Below are 16,292 nucleotides of genomic sequence, written 5' to 3'. Positions count from 1 at the left end.
AGAATAGTGCTATGGAAGAATACTAAGGATAACAATGGATTCACCAATTTCCTGATGTCTTCCAAGTAAGAACCTGAAAGAATATGTTTTAGTCAAATAGAAATTACCATGATATACCTAAGAATACATAACAAATTAGAGTATTGGTTAAAAAAATCCCCAAACTTCACTGTTCATGTATCTTTCACTGAAATAACCTATATAGACATAAAAAAAAATTTAAAAAAAAAATATATATATACACACATAAAATTTATAAAATTCAAGTAATTTAAAAATATGTAAAAATTCAAGTATTTGCACTGTGTGAAGTACTTGGGTGTAGTAATTCTAATTTGTAATTACTGTGGCTTTAAAAATCAAACTGTTAAGCACATTCCTGAAATAGTAAGCCTACAAATTACATATGGTGGCATCATCTAATAGAAAACCCAGTTGCCCTCTCATTCCTATGAGAAAAATTAAAAGACAATTTAAAGATTTTTTAAAAAATTAGTTTGCCCTAATTCTGGGACCTTTCAAGCTGAGGTTTGTTAAATATCTTCAAAAGTGATTTAACAGAAGAGCTGTGTAAGAAGTAGCGATGCATTCATTGAACAATTAAGTATCAAACAGAACAAACTAGCTTGGCTGGCTGTTCTTCTGTTCAGAAATCAAAACGTTGTCTGTCTGGCTCACATTCCTGTTTAGCCTGTAAAGTAATCCTCCTTTCAATATTAGTTGCAAAACACAATATAAACTTCTCTGAAAACTTCTATCATGGAGTTTTGGTTAATTATGAGGCAATTTTTTAAACATTAAATAGATAAAAAACACTGTTTAGAAAATTTTTAGTTTTATGAAGAGCTGTTCTGCAATGTTTCTACATATTTGAATTTTTGTGTAATAATGATTTACCTCTTGTGAAATCTGTATTACTTGTTCCTTCTGATGTTCCAGATCTTTCACAAGCAACGAGTTTTGCTTTTCTAGCTGCAGTAATCTTCTTGCCAAGTGAACACTGTGCCAGTAAAAAGCAAGCTCAACTTGAATTTTTTCCAAAGTAGGCAAAAGAAATTCTAACATTTATGCTTCAGGATTTGATTGCCTTAATTTTTCACCAATGCCTAAATATTAACATATATAAACTACATAGTTAAACATGCTGCATAGTCAAAGTTAGAAAAACAGTGAAAATATTACAAAATGTAACAGCACTAAAATAACATTCCCACAGTTATGCTATTGTAATATTTTATGCATAGTGATTGCAATTTGTCCAATACTACACAACTGTAGAAATACTGTCAAAATCCTTCATCTAATTATGATTATTTACTTTTTAGCAATTTTACAAACTCATTTTAATTCTAACTTAAATAATTGTTAAAAGATGCTCATTAATATATGTTTTGCAGCAAAACATTGAAAATGTAGTATTTTATCACTTTCAAAAGAGGGCAAAATTGTTTTGTCTGACATTTATTATGCTAAATAATTTAATGTTATTGCCAATTTTGTTTTAAATAAACTCTTATATAGAGTCACAGATTAACTTTGAAGAGAAAGGATTATTGAGGTCCTTAAACAACCTAGTTAAAAAATTAGTTCCTCAACCTCTTGCAAGCTTCATGTCCAGAATCAAAGAGTTTATTATCTATTCAAGAGCACAGGTCCATGGGCAGCAAAGGGAAAATTCAAAATGCACTGCAGAGCTACTAGCAGACATCTAACCTAGTCTTCCAAACTCTTATGAATCACAGAACAGGCAAGGTTGGAAGGGACACAGTGGTCATCTGGTCCAACCTCCAGAGCATGTTGCAGGACTGCATCCAGGTGGTTCTTGAGTAACTCCACAACCAGTTCCTGACTAGGACAGGGTAGAGTGGTCTAAAGCAGACTGACTGACTTGAAGCTCAGGCTTAAGCGGGCATAAATCTTGATAAGTGTACAAAGTTTATCTGAAAATTTGACCAGTCATAACATCCATCTCTTCCTCAGTAAAATGGAATAGAGTTCTGGATTTGGCAGAAGTCTTAATAATCTTTATCTGTGTTATAAACATACTCTTTCATGCACTAATCTCATCTAGTACAAAAGAGAAAGGAACCATTTCTTTGACTAGTAGCTATTAGAGTGTAAGTGAAAACTTGGATACCTTCCCATGGCAAATTTAGGAATGCAGCCCATTGTAATTTTCCTGGCTTCAACTACTCAGTGAACTTCACTTGAATTTGCAAATATTTAAGGATAACACGAGTACACCTTTCAAGCATAATTTCAGTATGTTTTTAGACTAGTTTGAATTGAAAGCAAAGAGACAAAGGGACTGATGTGCAAAGACATCTTATGCTGGAAACATTTTATTCCAACTACACTACAAAATTATGCAGTGCTCAAGAATGTGGTAATTCCTTGTTAGCAAACCACCAAAGTCATCCTGGTAGTGTTCTGTATTCTCTCATTAACACTTCCCAAGCAGCTCCTAGGCATAGCTGAGAAGTCAGCATGGGCAAGCAAATCACTGCCAATATGTTGTTCACATGTAGCTTAACCTACAGTGAGAATTGTTTTATGGCAACAGGTTACTATAGGACATTTGGTCTTGATGCTTCAGAGCGCTCCCAGGCATGCTCAGTTTAGTGCTATGGATGTACAATGCCTACATCTGAAGTAATGAAGGAGTTATTTCTGGCAAGTGGCTAAAGAGGTACAGACCCCACACTGCTCTAAAAGGTCCATTTTGTACAAACTTTGAGAGACTGAAGTGCGTGATGTGAACTTAAAGGATCTCTTCATTTAGGATCCCATATGTCTAGGATTAAAGAGCAGGTAGTGGACTCCAGAAAGAAGATTATTCACATTTGTAATAGATTGTTTTTCCTTAAGCAATCCTAGAGAGCAGAAAATTTATCTGTGTTTCTTTAATGGTGCTAAATAGAGAATGGTGTCAAAGTCTTCGCTTTTAAAAGCTTTGGCAGCCAAAGGCATCACACACATTATTTGCCTGGCAGTTTTCCTTGAATCAAAACAGCAGGTAAACCATGCACAGTCTTTTATGGCTTTTTAAATCTTTTTAATTCTAAAAGATAAAGAAACTCTATGATGTCTCCAACACTATTATGAAGGATTAAGTCAGTTTATTAGTCAATGCCTTTTGGAACAAAAGTGGAGTATATGAGTCATTCCAATAGAGCTGCTTCTAAGCTCAGAAAGTGTCTTCCAAGCATATCTGAAATCCCGACCTGATCATCAGATTCAGCATTCAAAGGAAATTCAACAGAGTTTTCATATACATAAACAATCTAAACTGAATATAATAAGGTGAGGAAAAAGAAGAATTGAAGTGGAAACTCAGAAAAGTGCCCAAACTATTGACAAAAGAGGAATAAACTAAAGCTTTAGGAAATAGTGCTATAGAGCTCTCAGTAGTTTTCTAAACCAGATGTGCAACAGGGTTATGGAGGTTTTTTGCACACTCCTCACCTTCCTGGGCAGCCTATTCCTATGCTTGACAACCACTTCTATGAAGAAATTGTCCAACCTGAACCTCCCCTGGCAAGCCTGAGGTCATTTCCTTTTACCCCGTTGTTAGTTGTGTGGGAGAAGTGAGTCATAGCCACTACACACAAGCTCACAATGAGCCATTCAAATGTCACTATTATTTCTTAAAGACAATGCATAATGTAAATTTATTAGTTCAAAATGACTATGATCAAGAGGTATGTTTTCCACCTATGCATCATTTTAGTCTATTGATCAAATTTTCAAATTGGCCAAACCAGAGCAAACTAAAAAAAATGCAAGAGGAATAAGATCCTGTATTAGTGAAGATAAAATAGTGACGCTCTGAACCATTGTCCTTCTTAATGTCCTGACAGATATGTTTTTCTTACTATTAAATACAATGATTTTGAGGGTATTAATAATGCATATCTTATTATAAAAATGTAAACAATGTAACTAATCTGTTTTCATAGCTGGTTGATTTTATACAATTATAATTAATCTTTCTAAAAGTTAATAAGAGATTTTAAAACGACCTAGAAAAATATGCTTATTCATATGCATCAACCACATTAACAGGTCCTGGTGCTCAATCTATTCCTGTATAATTAAGTCATTTAAAAACATTTTCATGTTAATCAAACTGGCTGCATTCTAATACAAAACATAATGCATGTAATCTTCATTTAGTTTATCTTGAACAAGTGAGTTCATGAAGTACTCCTTTTTTACCTTTGCTTTAGTCGTCTTTTGGCTGTTGTAGGAACATTAGCACCATATCCATATGAGAAGAGAACCCTTTCAGCTTCAACTTCATCTTCCACTGCAAAAAAAATGCAGAAAGGTGCTGTTGAAGAACAGTGCCAGAAATTTTAAACTTCTAAGCAATTCTATTTACAACTCAACATGCAAAAACATTTTTCTAGAAGCTAAATTTTCAGTTGGTGCAACCTTCTGGGTTTGAGTGGAACAGTTTTTTTCACCATTAGCATTAAATTTAGTGCCACACTTTAATTATGTACAACACTTCTCTTAGGTTCTTTCATACTTCACTTCTTCTTAGGTTGCTTAAGTTTTTAACCTAAATAATTAATTTTCAGTATGAGAAGGTAGAGGAAGACAAAATTTGGAAGTGTTTAAGGTGACAGGACATAACTAAGTCCATGGGACTAGAAGGGACATATCTGACATTGCAAAGGGAGCTGATGTCACAGTGAAGCTGCTCACTATGGTTTTTGAAAGGCTGTGGTGATCAGAAATTTCACCGCATTTGACGAAAACAAATGCCATCCATTTCTTCAGAGAAGGGCAAAAAAGAGATTCTTAAGTACATGCAAAATAGAAATATTAAAAATAATCTCTGCTTCCATAGGTGATTGATTTCTGAAAATACATTTCTAAGGGTTTTAAACAGATTATAATTGCTTTGAAAGGAAACCCCAATAGCAGCAAGATTAAAATGTCTAGGTTCCTATTTCAAGTTCTGGAATTCAGGTTTCCGCTCTCCTGTAAGATGAAGTGGGCCAGGAAAAAAAAAAAAAAACAAGAAAAGAAAAAAAGTGTATGTGTGAAATAGAAAGAGGCAGAGAGAGTGGGACAAATAGGAGGGGTAAAGGGCGACAATGAGAAAAATGGGAGCGGCAGGGGTGTGAGAGAAGGAGGGAGAACAAGTAAACACCAGCCCAGGCACCACACAAAAGCTTTGATGAATCAAATAGTTGGGAACAGGAGAAACAAATGTAGGAAATTATGTGAGTCCTATCTGACTCATCTTTCTTAATTCTCAAGTGCCTCAAAATCAGAAATACCTTCCTTTCTCAACAACTTGCAAAATGCTGTAGCTTCTTTTCTCACTTGTCTAATACCCTTGTAATGCTATTTTAAACAAGGATTCTTAAAACACATTTAGAAAGAGAAAAGCCTCTAGAAGAGCACCTGTGGTAAGTCACATATCTGGTTACATTAAACAGTATAGAAATTTCAGTAAGTATAACAGAAAAAGTTTACTAATGTGGCACTACAAAGACACCAGCACTTCAGAGCTGTCTTAAATATGACAGGGAATTCTTCAGTGCTGTAAACACCTCTGGTTCAGAAAAACATAAAGAATAATTTAACCTGCCTTTGTTAATACCTTTCTTTTTGGTTACATATTCAATGTCGACTGTCTCAGAAAAATGCCAGTAAGATCCCATCCTGTAAATTCAGATCTGTCTCTAGTGTCCAGTAAATGTCTCATCAGGAAGACAAACACAAAAGAAATTGGAAATGATGTAGGTATCAAAATAATATTCTGTATTAGTGTGTGCTTCTCTTCTCTTACAACATTCCAGGTTCTTCACCTGACTTTGTGGTGTAAAATATACATTTTATAAGCTAGGGGACACTTCTTAATGACATTTTCTTATGCTACTCTGCAAGGACATGCCATTGTGAGGATATAGATAGGTTCAGTCTTTTTCTTAGAAAGATACTAAGCAATGGAAACAAGAAAAATCAAACAACTAGTCTACAACAAAAACACCCTAGCATGAAGATTGTATCCTGAAAAGGAAGAATAGACAAATGCCAAGGAAATTTACTACTGTTATTCATCTGGAAACCTCTTAGGCACTGTGAGAAGTGGCTATATAAATTCTCGATAGCTTCCTGAATAGGCTGTTTCATGTCATTTTAATATTAATAAAGTGAGGCATAATGATCAGGGAGTAACAGTAAAAATTCAGTGATCTCTTCCACATGCATATTTTCCAATGGGGAAAAAAAGTGCAGATATATATGTGCATATATATATATATATATATATATAAATTTTATATATATATAAAAAGCCATCCTCCATGTGTAAATAAACACACAGTTTATTAAAAAGTCCAGAGAACCCAACCCTCACTAACATCCCCAAATAGTGTAAAACAGCAGAGGCTTCATGACTCAAGATGAAGAAAAAAACATTGTATGCTATTTAGATATAAAGAGGTGACCACAGGAATGAAGATTGATCCTTATTATCACTAAAGTCTGTAGAAAACTCTAATTGTCTTCCACACAATACTTCAGTCTAAATTATATTCCAAAAAAGATGGACTGAAGTATTTCCATAACAAACTTGATTTGAAAAATAGTTATATTTCCTTTCAGTTATTTTTCTACCTTTACCTATTTATGACATATAGCTATCAGGGCATAATTTGAGACACAGGAGGAAGTATATCTGTCTTCTCCTTCAAAGTGTTTATTAAAAAAATTACTTTTTTTTCTTCTGTTCTCCCTAATATACTAGATTAAACTAGTATTAATCTTAACTTTCTATATCAAATACACTGAAATAGCAATTCAGTATTAAATAGAAAATAGATTGAAATAATATTCAGCTCTGACTCCTTTTTTTCTCCAAGGAAATCAGAAAATAAAGTCATTATATATTAAAATAACAGTTCATTTGGAAACTTTCCTTTCTTTAGCATTCTGCAGCATAGAATGTAAATTGTAATTAAAATAGATATTTAAAAAGAAGTTAAGAATGATCTGGTAAAAAACTTAACTGCTGTCCCAAGATGAGTAAGAAAATGTAAACCAATGTAAACAAAAACCAGTGTTCTGAACTCTACTTTCTCCTTGAAGAAAATGAAGGTAAGGTCCAAAAATTCTGTGTTAATACATAAATACTCCTTAGGCAAGTATATATATACATATACACACTTCAAAAAATGTATTGCTGACTAAAACAGACTATACAGCAAACATGCTTATGGTCAGACTGGAACCTTTGGGTACTCAGGCCATTCTAAGTACAGGCTGCAGTGCATAAAATTAATAAAGCATGTGCAGTCTGGTTACTAACATCACTGTATCTTGGTAATGCACACTTTGCTAGACACTACTGTTTATATATAAAGCTTATGCAATAATCTTCTATACTTTATAAATTGTGACTATTTTTTGAAGGAAGACAGAAGGAGAAAACAAGATAACAGTTCAATTAGTCCAAAATTTTAGAATATCCTACTCTGCCTACACACTGGCTAAAAGATCTCAAGATTTGAGCCAGAGTTTCAAATTAGAAACTAATTGCTTTGTGGATTGATTTAGGCTGAGAACCAAATAGAGATTTTACACAAATTTTGCTGTGTTTGGGAACATCTTAATTTTTGCAAATGAGAGACCAAAATTTTCAGGAGTAATCAGGTAGGAATTTAATCCATGGTTTAGTACTTGGAACAGACTGAGCTGCCACAAGCAACTACTTAATGTCTAATTATTATTAATTCAACATAAGGAAGAGGTCTTTTCCTCCTTCAAATTAGTTTAAAAATTCACATTAATCACTCTAATGAAATATAAAACCTGTATTTGTCTGTCAACAAAGAGGGCTTCCTGACATTTAAAATGTACTAAAATAATAGCAGAATCCTAAAGAATGTATCTAATTATAATGGATAATTAGAATAAGGAAAAGAGAAATGACTGAATACTGAGATGATTTTCAATAAGCACAAACTTAAACATATGGATGTTCGATATATATTTACAGGTACACTTAGAAACCTACCATTAATATTTTCTATCAAAATAATTACTGCCTTTTACTTGTCAGGCATAATGAAGAAGAATGACAGGCACTGTAATTCTTTCCAAGTCATGAGAAAAAAAATATCGTGATGCCAGAAACACCTACAGATAAAACAACTTGTGACAGAACTTACTTTCTGCTGTCTGCAGTATTATCTCATCAAGCTCTTTTTCAAGTTTTTCGTAAGTATCTAGTCTTGCTTGAAACTCAGAATTCTGTGTTTGAAGCTCAATAATGCGGGTTTCACTAGAAGACTGAAGACTATAAAACTCCTTTGTAAGCACCTGTGAGAATGAATAATGGAAAGATCAGAAATTCAGCATTTAAGTGATTTTTGAAAGAGGCAAAATATAATACATGTAAAATGTGTACCAGTATGATAGTAAATATTTGATGTAAGTTTTGCACAGCAAAGATTAAAGTACTTTTAAAAGCAGTTCTTCTTTCAATAATATTATCTTCCAAAGATTAAACTCTCAGATCTTAAGCCTATCTGCTGAGGCCTTATCACTTCTCAGAAGCTGCCTGAAAAAGCTACAAGAGTTTTAAAGGAAACTTAGGAAAAGCTGGGCAACAACTAAAAAACTTCACACACAGCAGTCAAAACAGCAAAAATGCAATATTTTTGCTGCTTTAATTGGATTCTGATTTCAATCATCAATTTATGAAGATTCCTTTGCAGAATACAAATACAAAAATTTGCCATTAAAGCTATACCAGCCTTATTACTTATTTATTAATAAAAGGTAATATGCTATCAACATTCAAGACTTATACAAATAATTAATTCACTAAGCTTAAACAAAAAACTGTCATATTCAAAATTAAAAGCTATGAAGGCCTGTATAATAATTTAAGTTTGATAAAGTGCTTGATAATAGGAAACAACATTGACCCAAAAATACACACCTAACTGGAATAAGAAAGTCCTTGGTATGTAAAGTAGCAATCTACATACTTTGCAGAAAAAATCCCACCAAAACAGGTGAAGTAATAACCAAGTGATACTGCTGTTAAATTTCATACTAACTTCCTCAGTAAAAATCACAAACATTCAGAATGACAAGTGAATATAGATTTGTAGATACAGAAATATATGCACAGTGTGCAGAGCAGTAATACTAGAGACACTGTTGAAACCACAAAGAATTCACAATGCTTAGAGAAACAAGCCACTTGAATATCAAAATCTCAGTCTAGTGTCACAGAAGAAATAAATGTATATGTTAAAACTGGGTAACATCTAAACCATCTGTTTCCTAGGTTAGCAAGAGAAACTACTCTATGTCCTAAATAAAAGCACAAGTTACTCCAGAAAGCTGTAGGTGAGCCACAAGATACCAGTGCCAACACTATTAATAAAGACTAACGTCCTGTAACGGTAGGGAAAAAACCTTAGTACATTAATACTATATATTAGAAAGAAAACTAAAAAAAACCACAAGAATTCAGTCAAAAGGAACAAAAATAAAAGCTTCAGACATCAAATATTTAAATTCTGCAAGAATATTTCTTAATGAAAGAGCACTTAAGTGCATATTTCTTAATGAAAGAATTTAAGTGTCTCTCTAAAGAGAAAAACAAGTGCCAAAAGTGTCAGTAGAATTGAATGCCAAATATTTGAGTTATTGTCAGATCAAAAAATTTCCACAAAGAAAATGAAAATATAACTCAAATTGAACTACATTGTCCAAGTTTAGACATGTCTGTGCAATTAAAAATCTATTTAGCAACCTCTAAGTTTAGCAAAACTGGCACTCCCAGTCCTTGTGACCACAACTAACCTCATCAGCCAGGATCTGAATGTCCCAATACGGACAAAACAAGAAATCACAGTCTATCTGAAGCTCCCTAATTCTCTTTCCACTCTACAGTTCCTTTTCATAAACAACTTAGCCAGGTTCAGCACTAGAAATATGGGGATCTGAAGACTAGCATCCTTCCTCCAAAAAACAAAGGCTGCCATACATTTCACTTCCTTCTGTCCTGTCCAGTTTGTATCCTGACCTTCGTTTGAAACATACACTACCAATCTCATTTAATTTTCATAAATAGGACTCTGTGATATGTTTTTGGGACTAACTTTGGACAGGTGAAGAAATGTTGTTTTAAAGAAAGTTTTCTCTATGGAATACTCACATTTCCAATATTAAAATAAGTGAACAGGATATGATACGTATGTTTTAAAGATGATAAATTCTAAGCCCACATAAACAGGTAGACTGGCTGCAGGTGGCCAAGCTGTGTCCCTCAGCCAAAGGTGCTGCAGCTCAAGGAAACTGTATTTAATAAAGCACAAAAGTCCTGCATGGCAGTGAGGGAAAAAAAGTGAGAGAGCGCCATGTTGCTGACACTGAGGTGACAGGACGGGGAGGAGGTGCTCCAGCTGCCAAAGCAGAGATCCCCTCTGCAGCCCATGGTGAAGCAGCTTGCCTGCCTGCAGACCATGAAAGACAACACCAAAGTAGATGTCCACTCTGCAGCCCATAGATGACAACATGCTGGAGCAGATGGACATCCCCAGAAGGTACTGCAACCTGTGGAGAACCAAAATAGGAGGGAGAGTTTCTCCTGAAGGAAGCTGCAGGGCATAGAGGATCCATCCACAGGACCAGTATAAAAAAGTGTGAGGAGGAAACACCTCCTGAGAAGAGCTGTTATGGACTGACTTGAACCCCTATTTCCCATCCCTCCCTGCACTGCACTGGAAGGAGGAGGTACAAGAGTCAGAAATGAGGGAGGGATGTTAAAATAGAACAGGGTGGGCAAAGATATTTTACTTTTTGTCTTTGTTTCTCACCATCCAACCTATGTCAATGGGTAATAAGTGAAATTAGTTTTCCCCAGGTGAAATCTGTTTTGCCCATGATGGTAACTGACAAGTGATGTCCCTATCTTTATATCAACCAATGCTCTTTGTAAGCTTATTTACCCCACCCTCATCCTCTTCAGGAGGAGTAATGAGTGACTGGGTGGGTCTCTAGCATCCCATCAAGGTAACGCATCATGCTAGGACTAGCAAGGTTAGGTCTTTTCAATGCTGTATACACCATGCTCACCTTGACTTTTTAGCTGAGAAAAATTTATTCCAGAAATTGCATATCAATAAAAAGTATTTTATTATGTAACAATACTATTACAGATCCTAGTTGCAAATAATGATACTGAATTTACCGTACTTTTTTGGTGAAACTGTCTTCTCTCCCTACAATTCTCACACAGACTGACATAAGCAGCTCTGTGAGACAAGCAGATAAATAAACCCCATATGAATGAGGTTCTGTCTTTAACATCTTTCCATAAGAGATTGTTTTGCTTTTTCCTCTCCCTGTAATCTTGTGTTCCATTAAACTGATCAAACATAGTAAGCTATGTCATTTGACTCTGCTTCTGTGTCATTTGACCACAATTTGGTGGAGATACTAATTCAGCCACGCCATGTTGTTATTTTTTCTCCAAGCTTTTCCACTTTACATTCAAATTGAAAACAACTATGTAATGCCTTGTCAAGTGTCTCTTTATCCAACATACCTCCAGCTTTCTCTGGTATTTCTCACATTCCATTTGGCACTGTGAAAGATTCTTAGCTGTTTCTTGTTGCATGAGTTGAACATGTTCAGTTTCAAAGGACTTTAACTTACTTTGGTGAAGAAGTTCAGCAACTTTGCTTTCTGTGCCAAGCTGCATTTGTCTATACCTAAAAGAAAAATGAAAAAAAAGTTTTGACAATTCAAAAATAAGCAAAGTTGGAATATATCCTAATTCTGTTCATCACAAATATAAATTTCAAAAATTAATACAGTATTTTGAAGACCTTAATAAGTATTACTATGTAACTACTGTAACCTGTATTTGAAACAGCATTAGGAAAATTCAATATTATAATGACAATACAACACAGTAGGTGGAAAACTCTGTCAATGGCTTTTCTAAATATGTTGTTAATGCAGAATCAAATGACAATGACTTAACAGCATACCTTATTTTCCTTATTCTTAAGGAGTTAGATCAATGTGAATCCCCTTCTTGGTACACAAATGTATGCACTGAAGTCTTTTCATTGGAGAGACACTAATGAAATTTTGTCCTCCCACTTCACCACCATGTGTTACATGTGATAGGGAGAAGTGGCATTAGACATCAGTGATATCAATGGTGCATCCTTTGAGATATATGGGTATCAGCTACACTGCTTTTTCCATACCCAAAGATAAAAAGAAAAGTCAGAACACAATGGTGTAATTATTACCACAGTCACTCGGAATCACAGATCCTTCTCAAAAAGCAGAAATGAAGTATAATTTTTAGAAAATCACTGTAAGGTATTTATAAGGACAAATAATATTCCACTTAGAAGTGGACTTCATCTATTTTATTCATTCACTCTACTTAACAGCCAATCTCAAAAATGAGATTTCTCAAAAGTTTGCTGATGGAATACTATAATATTAGATAGATGAAAATTTAGGTGATGTGAAGAACAGGAGAAAATCTAATAAATCTTTACATTAAATAACATAGGAAATTCAAAAGAGATATATGCAAAGTAAATCACAGGCTTTAAAAATGCCCCTTACCATACACATAAAATGATGAACACCTAGCTGACTGTTTTCATTTATAAGTGAGATCTTGGGATCTATTATACTTGATAAAACCATTAAAACTTTGGTCCAGTTTTAAACAATGGCAAAAACAAACATTTTGGAAATTGCTGGGGAAGAAATAAATAATACATAACTCACTGTGTCACTTTGCAATTCCATGCTGGTGCCTGCACTACTGAATACTGACAACCATTCTGGCACCTCATCTCACAAGGAACAGAAGTGTCAGAGCATCAGAGAAGGGTAGGAAAGGTCACCTCTGACATGCAGCAACGTCACATGCTCACACAATTGCACTGTGTGGAATAAATCACCTAAGCAAGCTAGGACTCTACAGCTTGGAAAAGAGATGGTATAAGGAAAAGGAAGGAATAAGGGGCTTGTCACATCATGAGAATGGAGAATGGAGATAGGAATCAACTGTATTTTCCAACAGATGAATAAGAAGTCATCTAATGATGCAGAATGAGAACAAATATAAATTGCTCTTCATGCATGAAAGCTGTGGAATTCCTTACTATAAGATGCTGTGGATGCTAAAAATTAACACTTATTTGAGAGAATACTGAACAACTTGCAGCAGAGAAGTCCTTTGAGAACCATTAAATGCAAAATTGCACTTCTCACACTGAAGCCACTTCCCAACAAATTGCAGGATTGCTAGATAAACCTTTACTCTAACTCAGCATGGCTGTTGTGTTAGCTGTCATCTGTCAAATAATGGTTGCAATAATTCCACCCTATTTAGCACCTAATCTTTAGGTGGGATGGAGAGTGTTTAATAAAAACAAGGGGATTACTTCAAATATTTTCCTTGAGGATTTCAGATGTAGGAATGTTTCTAAGGCACAAAGAGGGAGCAATTTTCACTGGAATTAATTTGAACAGAACAAACAGGTGTCATTATGATGTCCCTGATAATCACCCTGTAGACAGCCATCTATGTATAAATAGTCCAATGCATGAATAAGATTGTTTCCTCACTGCATGAGCAGAGCTTGGAAGTTCTGCATACTGAGCTCATCTAAAGTTTTTCTTGTAAAAACAATATTTTTTTAATAGCATGGCATTTGTTCCCAAACAGAGTTATGGCACTCAAGCTGCTAAATTCCAGTTACCTATTGACTACTTCAGTCATTTTTGCTTAGGGATGCTTTTCAAGTGCTGATACTTTCATCACTGTTTCCTGACTGTAGGTTCCTGTTTTCATTTTACCACACAAAAAAATTTCAGCACTCTAGAATTCTCCACACTTTGCACGAGTGGCTGCAGACATGACACTAAATCTGTCCCAGTATACACATTGTTTATAATCCTGGGAAGAATGCTGTGGTCCAAAATAGTTAAGTCTTTATAAAGATACATGTCATTCAGCCAACAATGCAATGAAACACACACACTTAATTTAATTATTAGTTATATTTATTGACTTCCAACAACAAATTCACACCTTCCACCTCAACACAAAACAAACAGCAATGTCTTCCTGTACACAGTCTCAGACCTTCAACCACTCTGAGCTTCAATGACCTGTACTGTACTGAGCTAGCACACTGGAATGTGCATGAACAGAGGCAATCCATACTTCTCTGTACCTGCTTTCTATACTTGGTGGAGAAGTCTGTAGTTCTCTGATGATTCCACTCAACCAACTGGGTGCTTTCAGAGCATGCTTCTCTACCCAATTATGAGCAGTAACTTCATACAGAAATTTTATCCTTTGTTTTGGAAATTTGAAGTCGCTTACGAGAGCATGATCTGCTTTGCACTGGCAAAGTTTTGATGGGTCAGTTTTCCTTTAACCTTACTACACTGTTGATCTCACTAGTCACTTCTTCACCATAGCACCATTCAGAGATTCTTTGTCATATTTGCTTTTACTCAGCCAGATAATATCTCTGTTTTCTTGGCTGCTATTTCAGCTCAAGTGTGTGTGCATGTGTGTACAGAGTCATGTAACACAATGTGCTGAAATACATTCCTTTATCTGTCTAGATGGTCTCTGAGGGAAAAAAAAAAAAAAAAACAACCAAAACCACCCCATGCTTTAATACTACTATTATGGAAAAAAACAAACAGTGGAATGTGGGTCTGCAGGATTTTTCTCCGTCAAAAAATTTTAACAAACTTGATATAATGAAAGAGTAGAGTTTTTAGTCTCACAGAAGAATGAGGGCTGGGAATCAAAGAGAAATAACAGACTGAGCCAATAAAAAAAATCTCACATGAAAGAATCATCTAGAATGAGGTCTCAATTCCTCTATGTCTCTTCGCCATTAGGTTGACCAATCAATGATGCCTGAAGTTTCCTAATGCAGTGATATAATGGTTATCAAAAATATTATTACTAGAGTAATGGAGAAGAGGGAATACTCAGAGAGGGACTTGAACTCTCTTTTGTAATGTTTGAAAGATTTTTTAAGCACAGGAGTTTGTTTTTCAAGTAGTGATACAATGATATAATAATGTGTCAAAATATGCATACCAGAGAGCAAACAGAAAGATTTAATGGTAAAATCACATAGTCTGGATACTGAAGAAAATATGGCAACCAAGTTTTTTTGAATGAAGGAACTATAAACTGCCCACCTACAGAACCTGAGATGTACAGCGGTGCTCCTTAAAAAGGTAATTGAACAATGAAGTACATTAGAAGACAATAAATTTGTAAAATTATCCTTTGAAGAAATGACAAATCCTAGTATTAAACTTGTTGATAAGAAGGAATGCCAAGCAAGTAAATAAAAGTAATGCATCTTGCAAAGAAAGTCCTACCAAAATTATACAAAATGAAAATCTAATTTTACAATTTTCTGATTTTGTAAACCAGATTATACCAACCTGAAGCTTTGTGGGATATATTTTAGAATTATTTTCAAGTTTAAAAATTGAAAAAAAACCAAACCCCTGCAAGTTGTGAAACCACCCTGAGTCCACAGCTGGGTCAGCTCCAGATCTAAGATCTTTAAAGCAATTAGAATATACTCTCATATTTGTACAAATGTCTGTGCTTTGGTTCGGTGCCAAATTTGCAAAGAAACCTAAAGACATTTCCTCCCTAACCTGTCCTCTTGCAAACCTCCCACTCCCAGCCCCAACATGTCCCCTAGTGTTCCTGACCTTCTCCCTCTGTGTCCCAGCACCAGCCCAGATGTCTCTTGAATTCCAATTCTATTTTCATTCTTTATTCCCAGGACATCTGTTTTTCTTCTTATAGCCTAGTTCATAGCCTCTTCAGCCTCCATTCCTATCTTATAACCCTACTCTCTGCATTCTGGATTTCTCTCTACTCCTTTATCACCCTTGTAGTTTGGCATCCTTCCTCAAATCCTACCCATCCATACCTCTTGCAATTTGAGGTTCAAATCCTAGTTTAACTTTCTCACCTTCTGCAACTGAGTCTGCCTGTTAAGTCCTCCTCACTTCCAAAGAGCCCCAACCTAAGTATAAAAGTACACAAATGAATTTTCCTTCCTCTCCTTTGTGCCAGTTGGAGTCACAGAAGGAGTAACAGTGGTCTAGAAAGACCTCAATTAAATTTAGTCTGTTACAGGCTGCACAAATCCTGTCCATACATGCAGCAAACGGCCAGACCCCAGATCAAACATGGGTACTCAAAGGATCTT

General features: G+C 35.0%; 1 protein-coding gene across 3 annotated transcripts in view; it reads right to left on the bottom strand.

Annotated features, from left to right (window-relative positions):
- The window catches only part of PIBF1 (progesterone immunomodulatory binding factor 1), a 105,453-nt gene that overhangs the window by 30,664 nt on the left and 58,497 nt on the right, over nucleotides 1-16,292 (bottom strand). For all 3 annotated transcript variants that reach the window (XM_059839135.1, XM_059839134.1, XM_059839136.1), the window contains exons 11-14: nucleotides 11,591-11,756; nucleotides 8,193-8,343; nucleotides 4,219-4,309; nucleotides 898-1,000 (exon numbers count right to left, since the gene is read on the bottom strand). In XM_059839135.1, coding sequence (XP_059695118.1) covers nucleotides 898-1,000; nucleotides 4,219-4,309; nucleotides 8,193-8,343; nucleotides 11,591-11,756 — 511 coding nt within the window. The remainder of the gene's footprint in view (nucleotides 1-897; nucleotides 1,001-4,218; nucleotides 4,310-8,192; nucleotides 8,344-11,590; nucleotides 11,757-16,292) is intronic.

This window comes from Haemorhous mexicanus, chromosome 2 (assembly GCF_027477595.1).
Source record: "Haemorhous mexicanus isolate bHaeMex1 chromosome 2, bHaeMex1.pri, whole genome shotgun sequence".
NCBI lineage: Eukaryota > Metazoa > Chordata > Aves > Passeriformes > Fringillidae > Haemorhous > Haemorhous mexicanus.
Note: the sequence above shows the minus strand (reverse complement) of the source record. Positions and strands in the feature narration are given on the sequence as shown.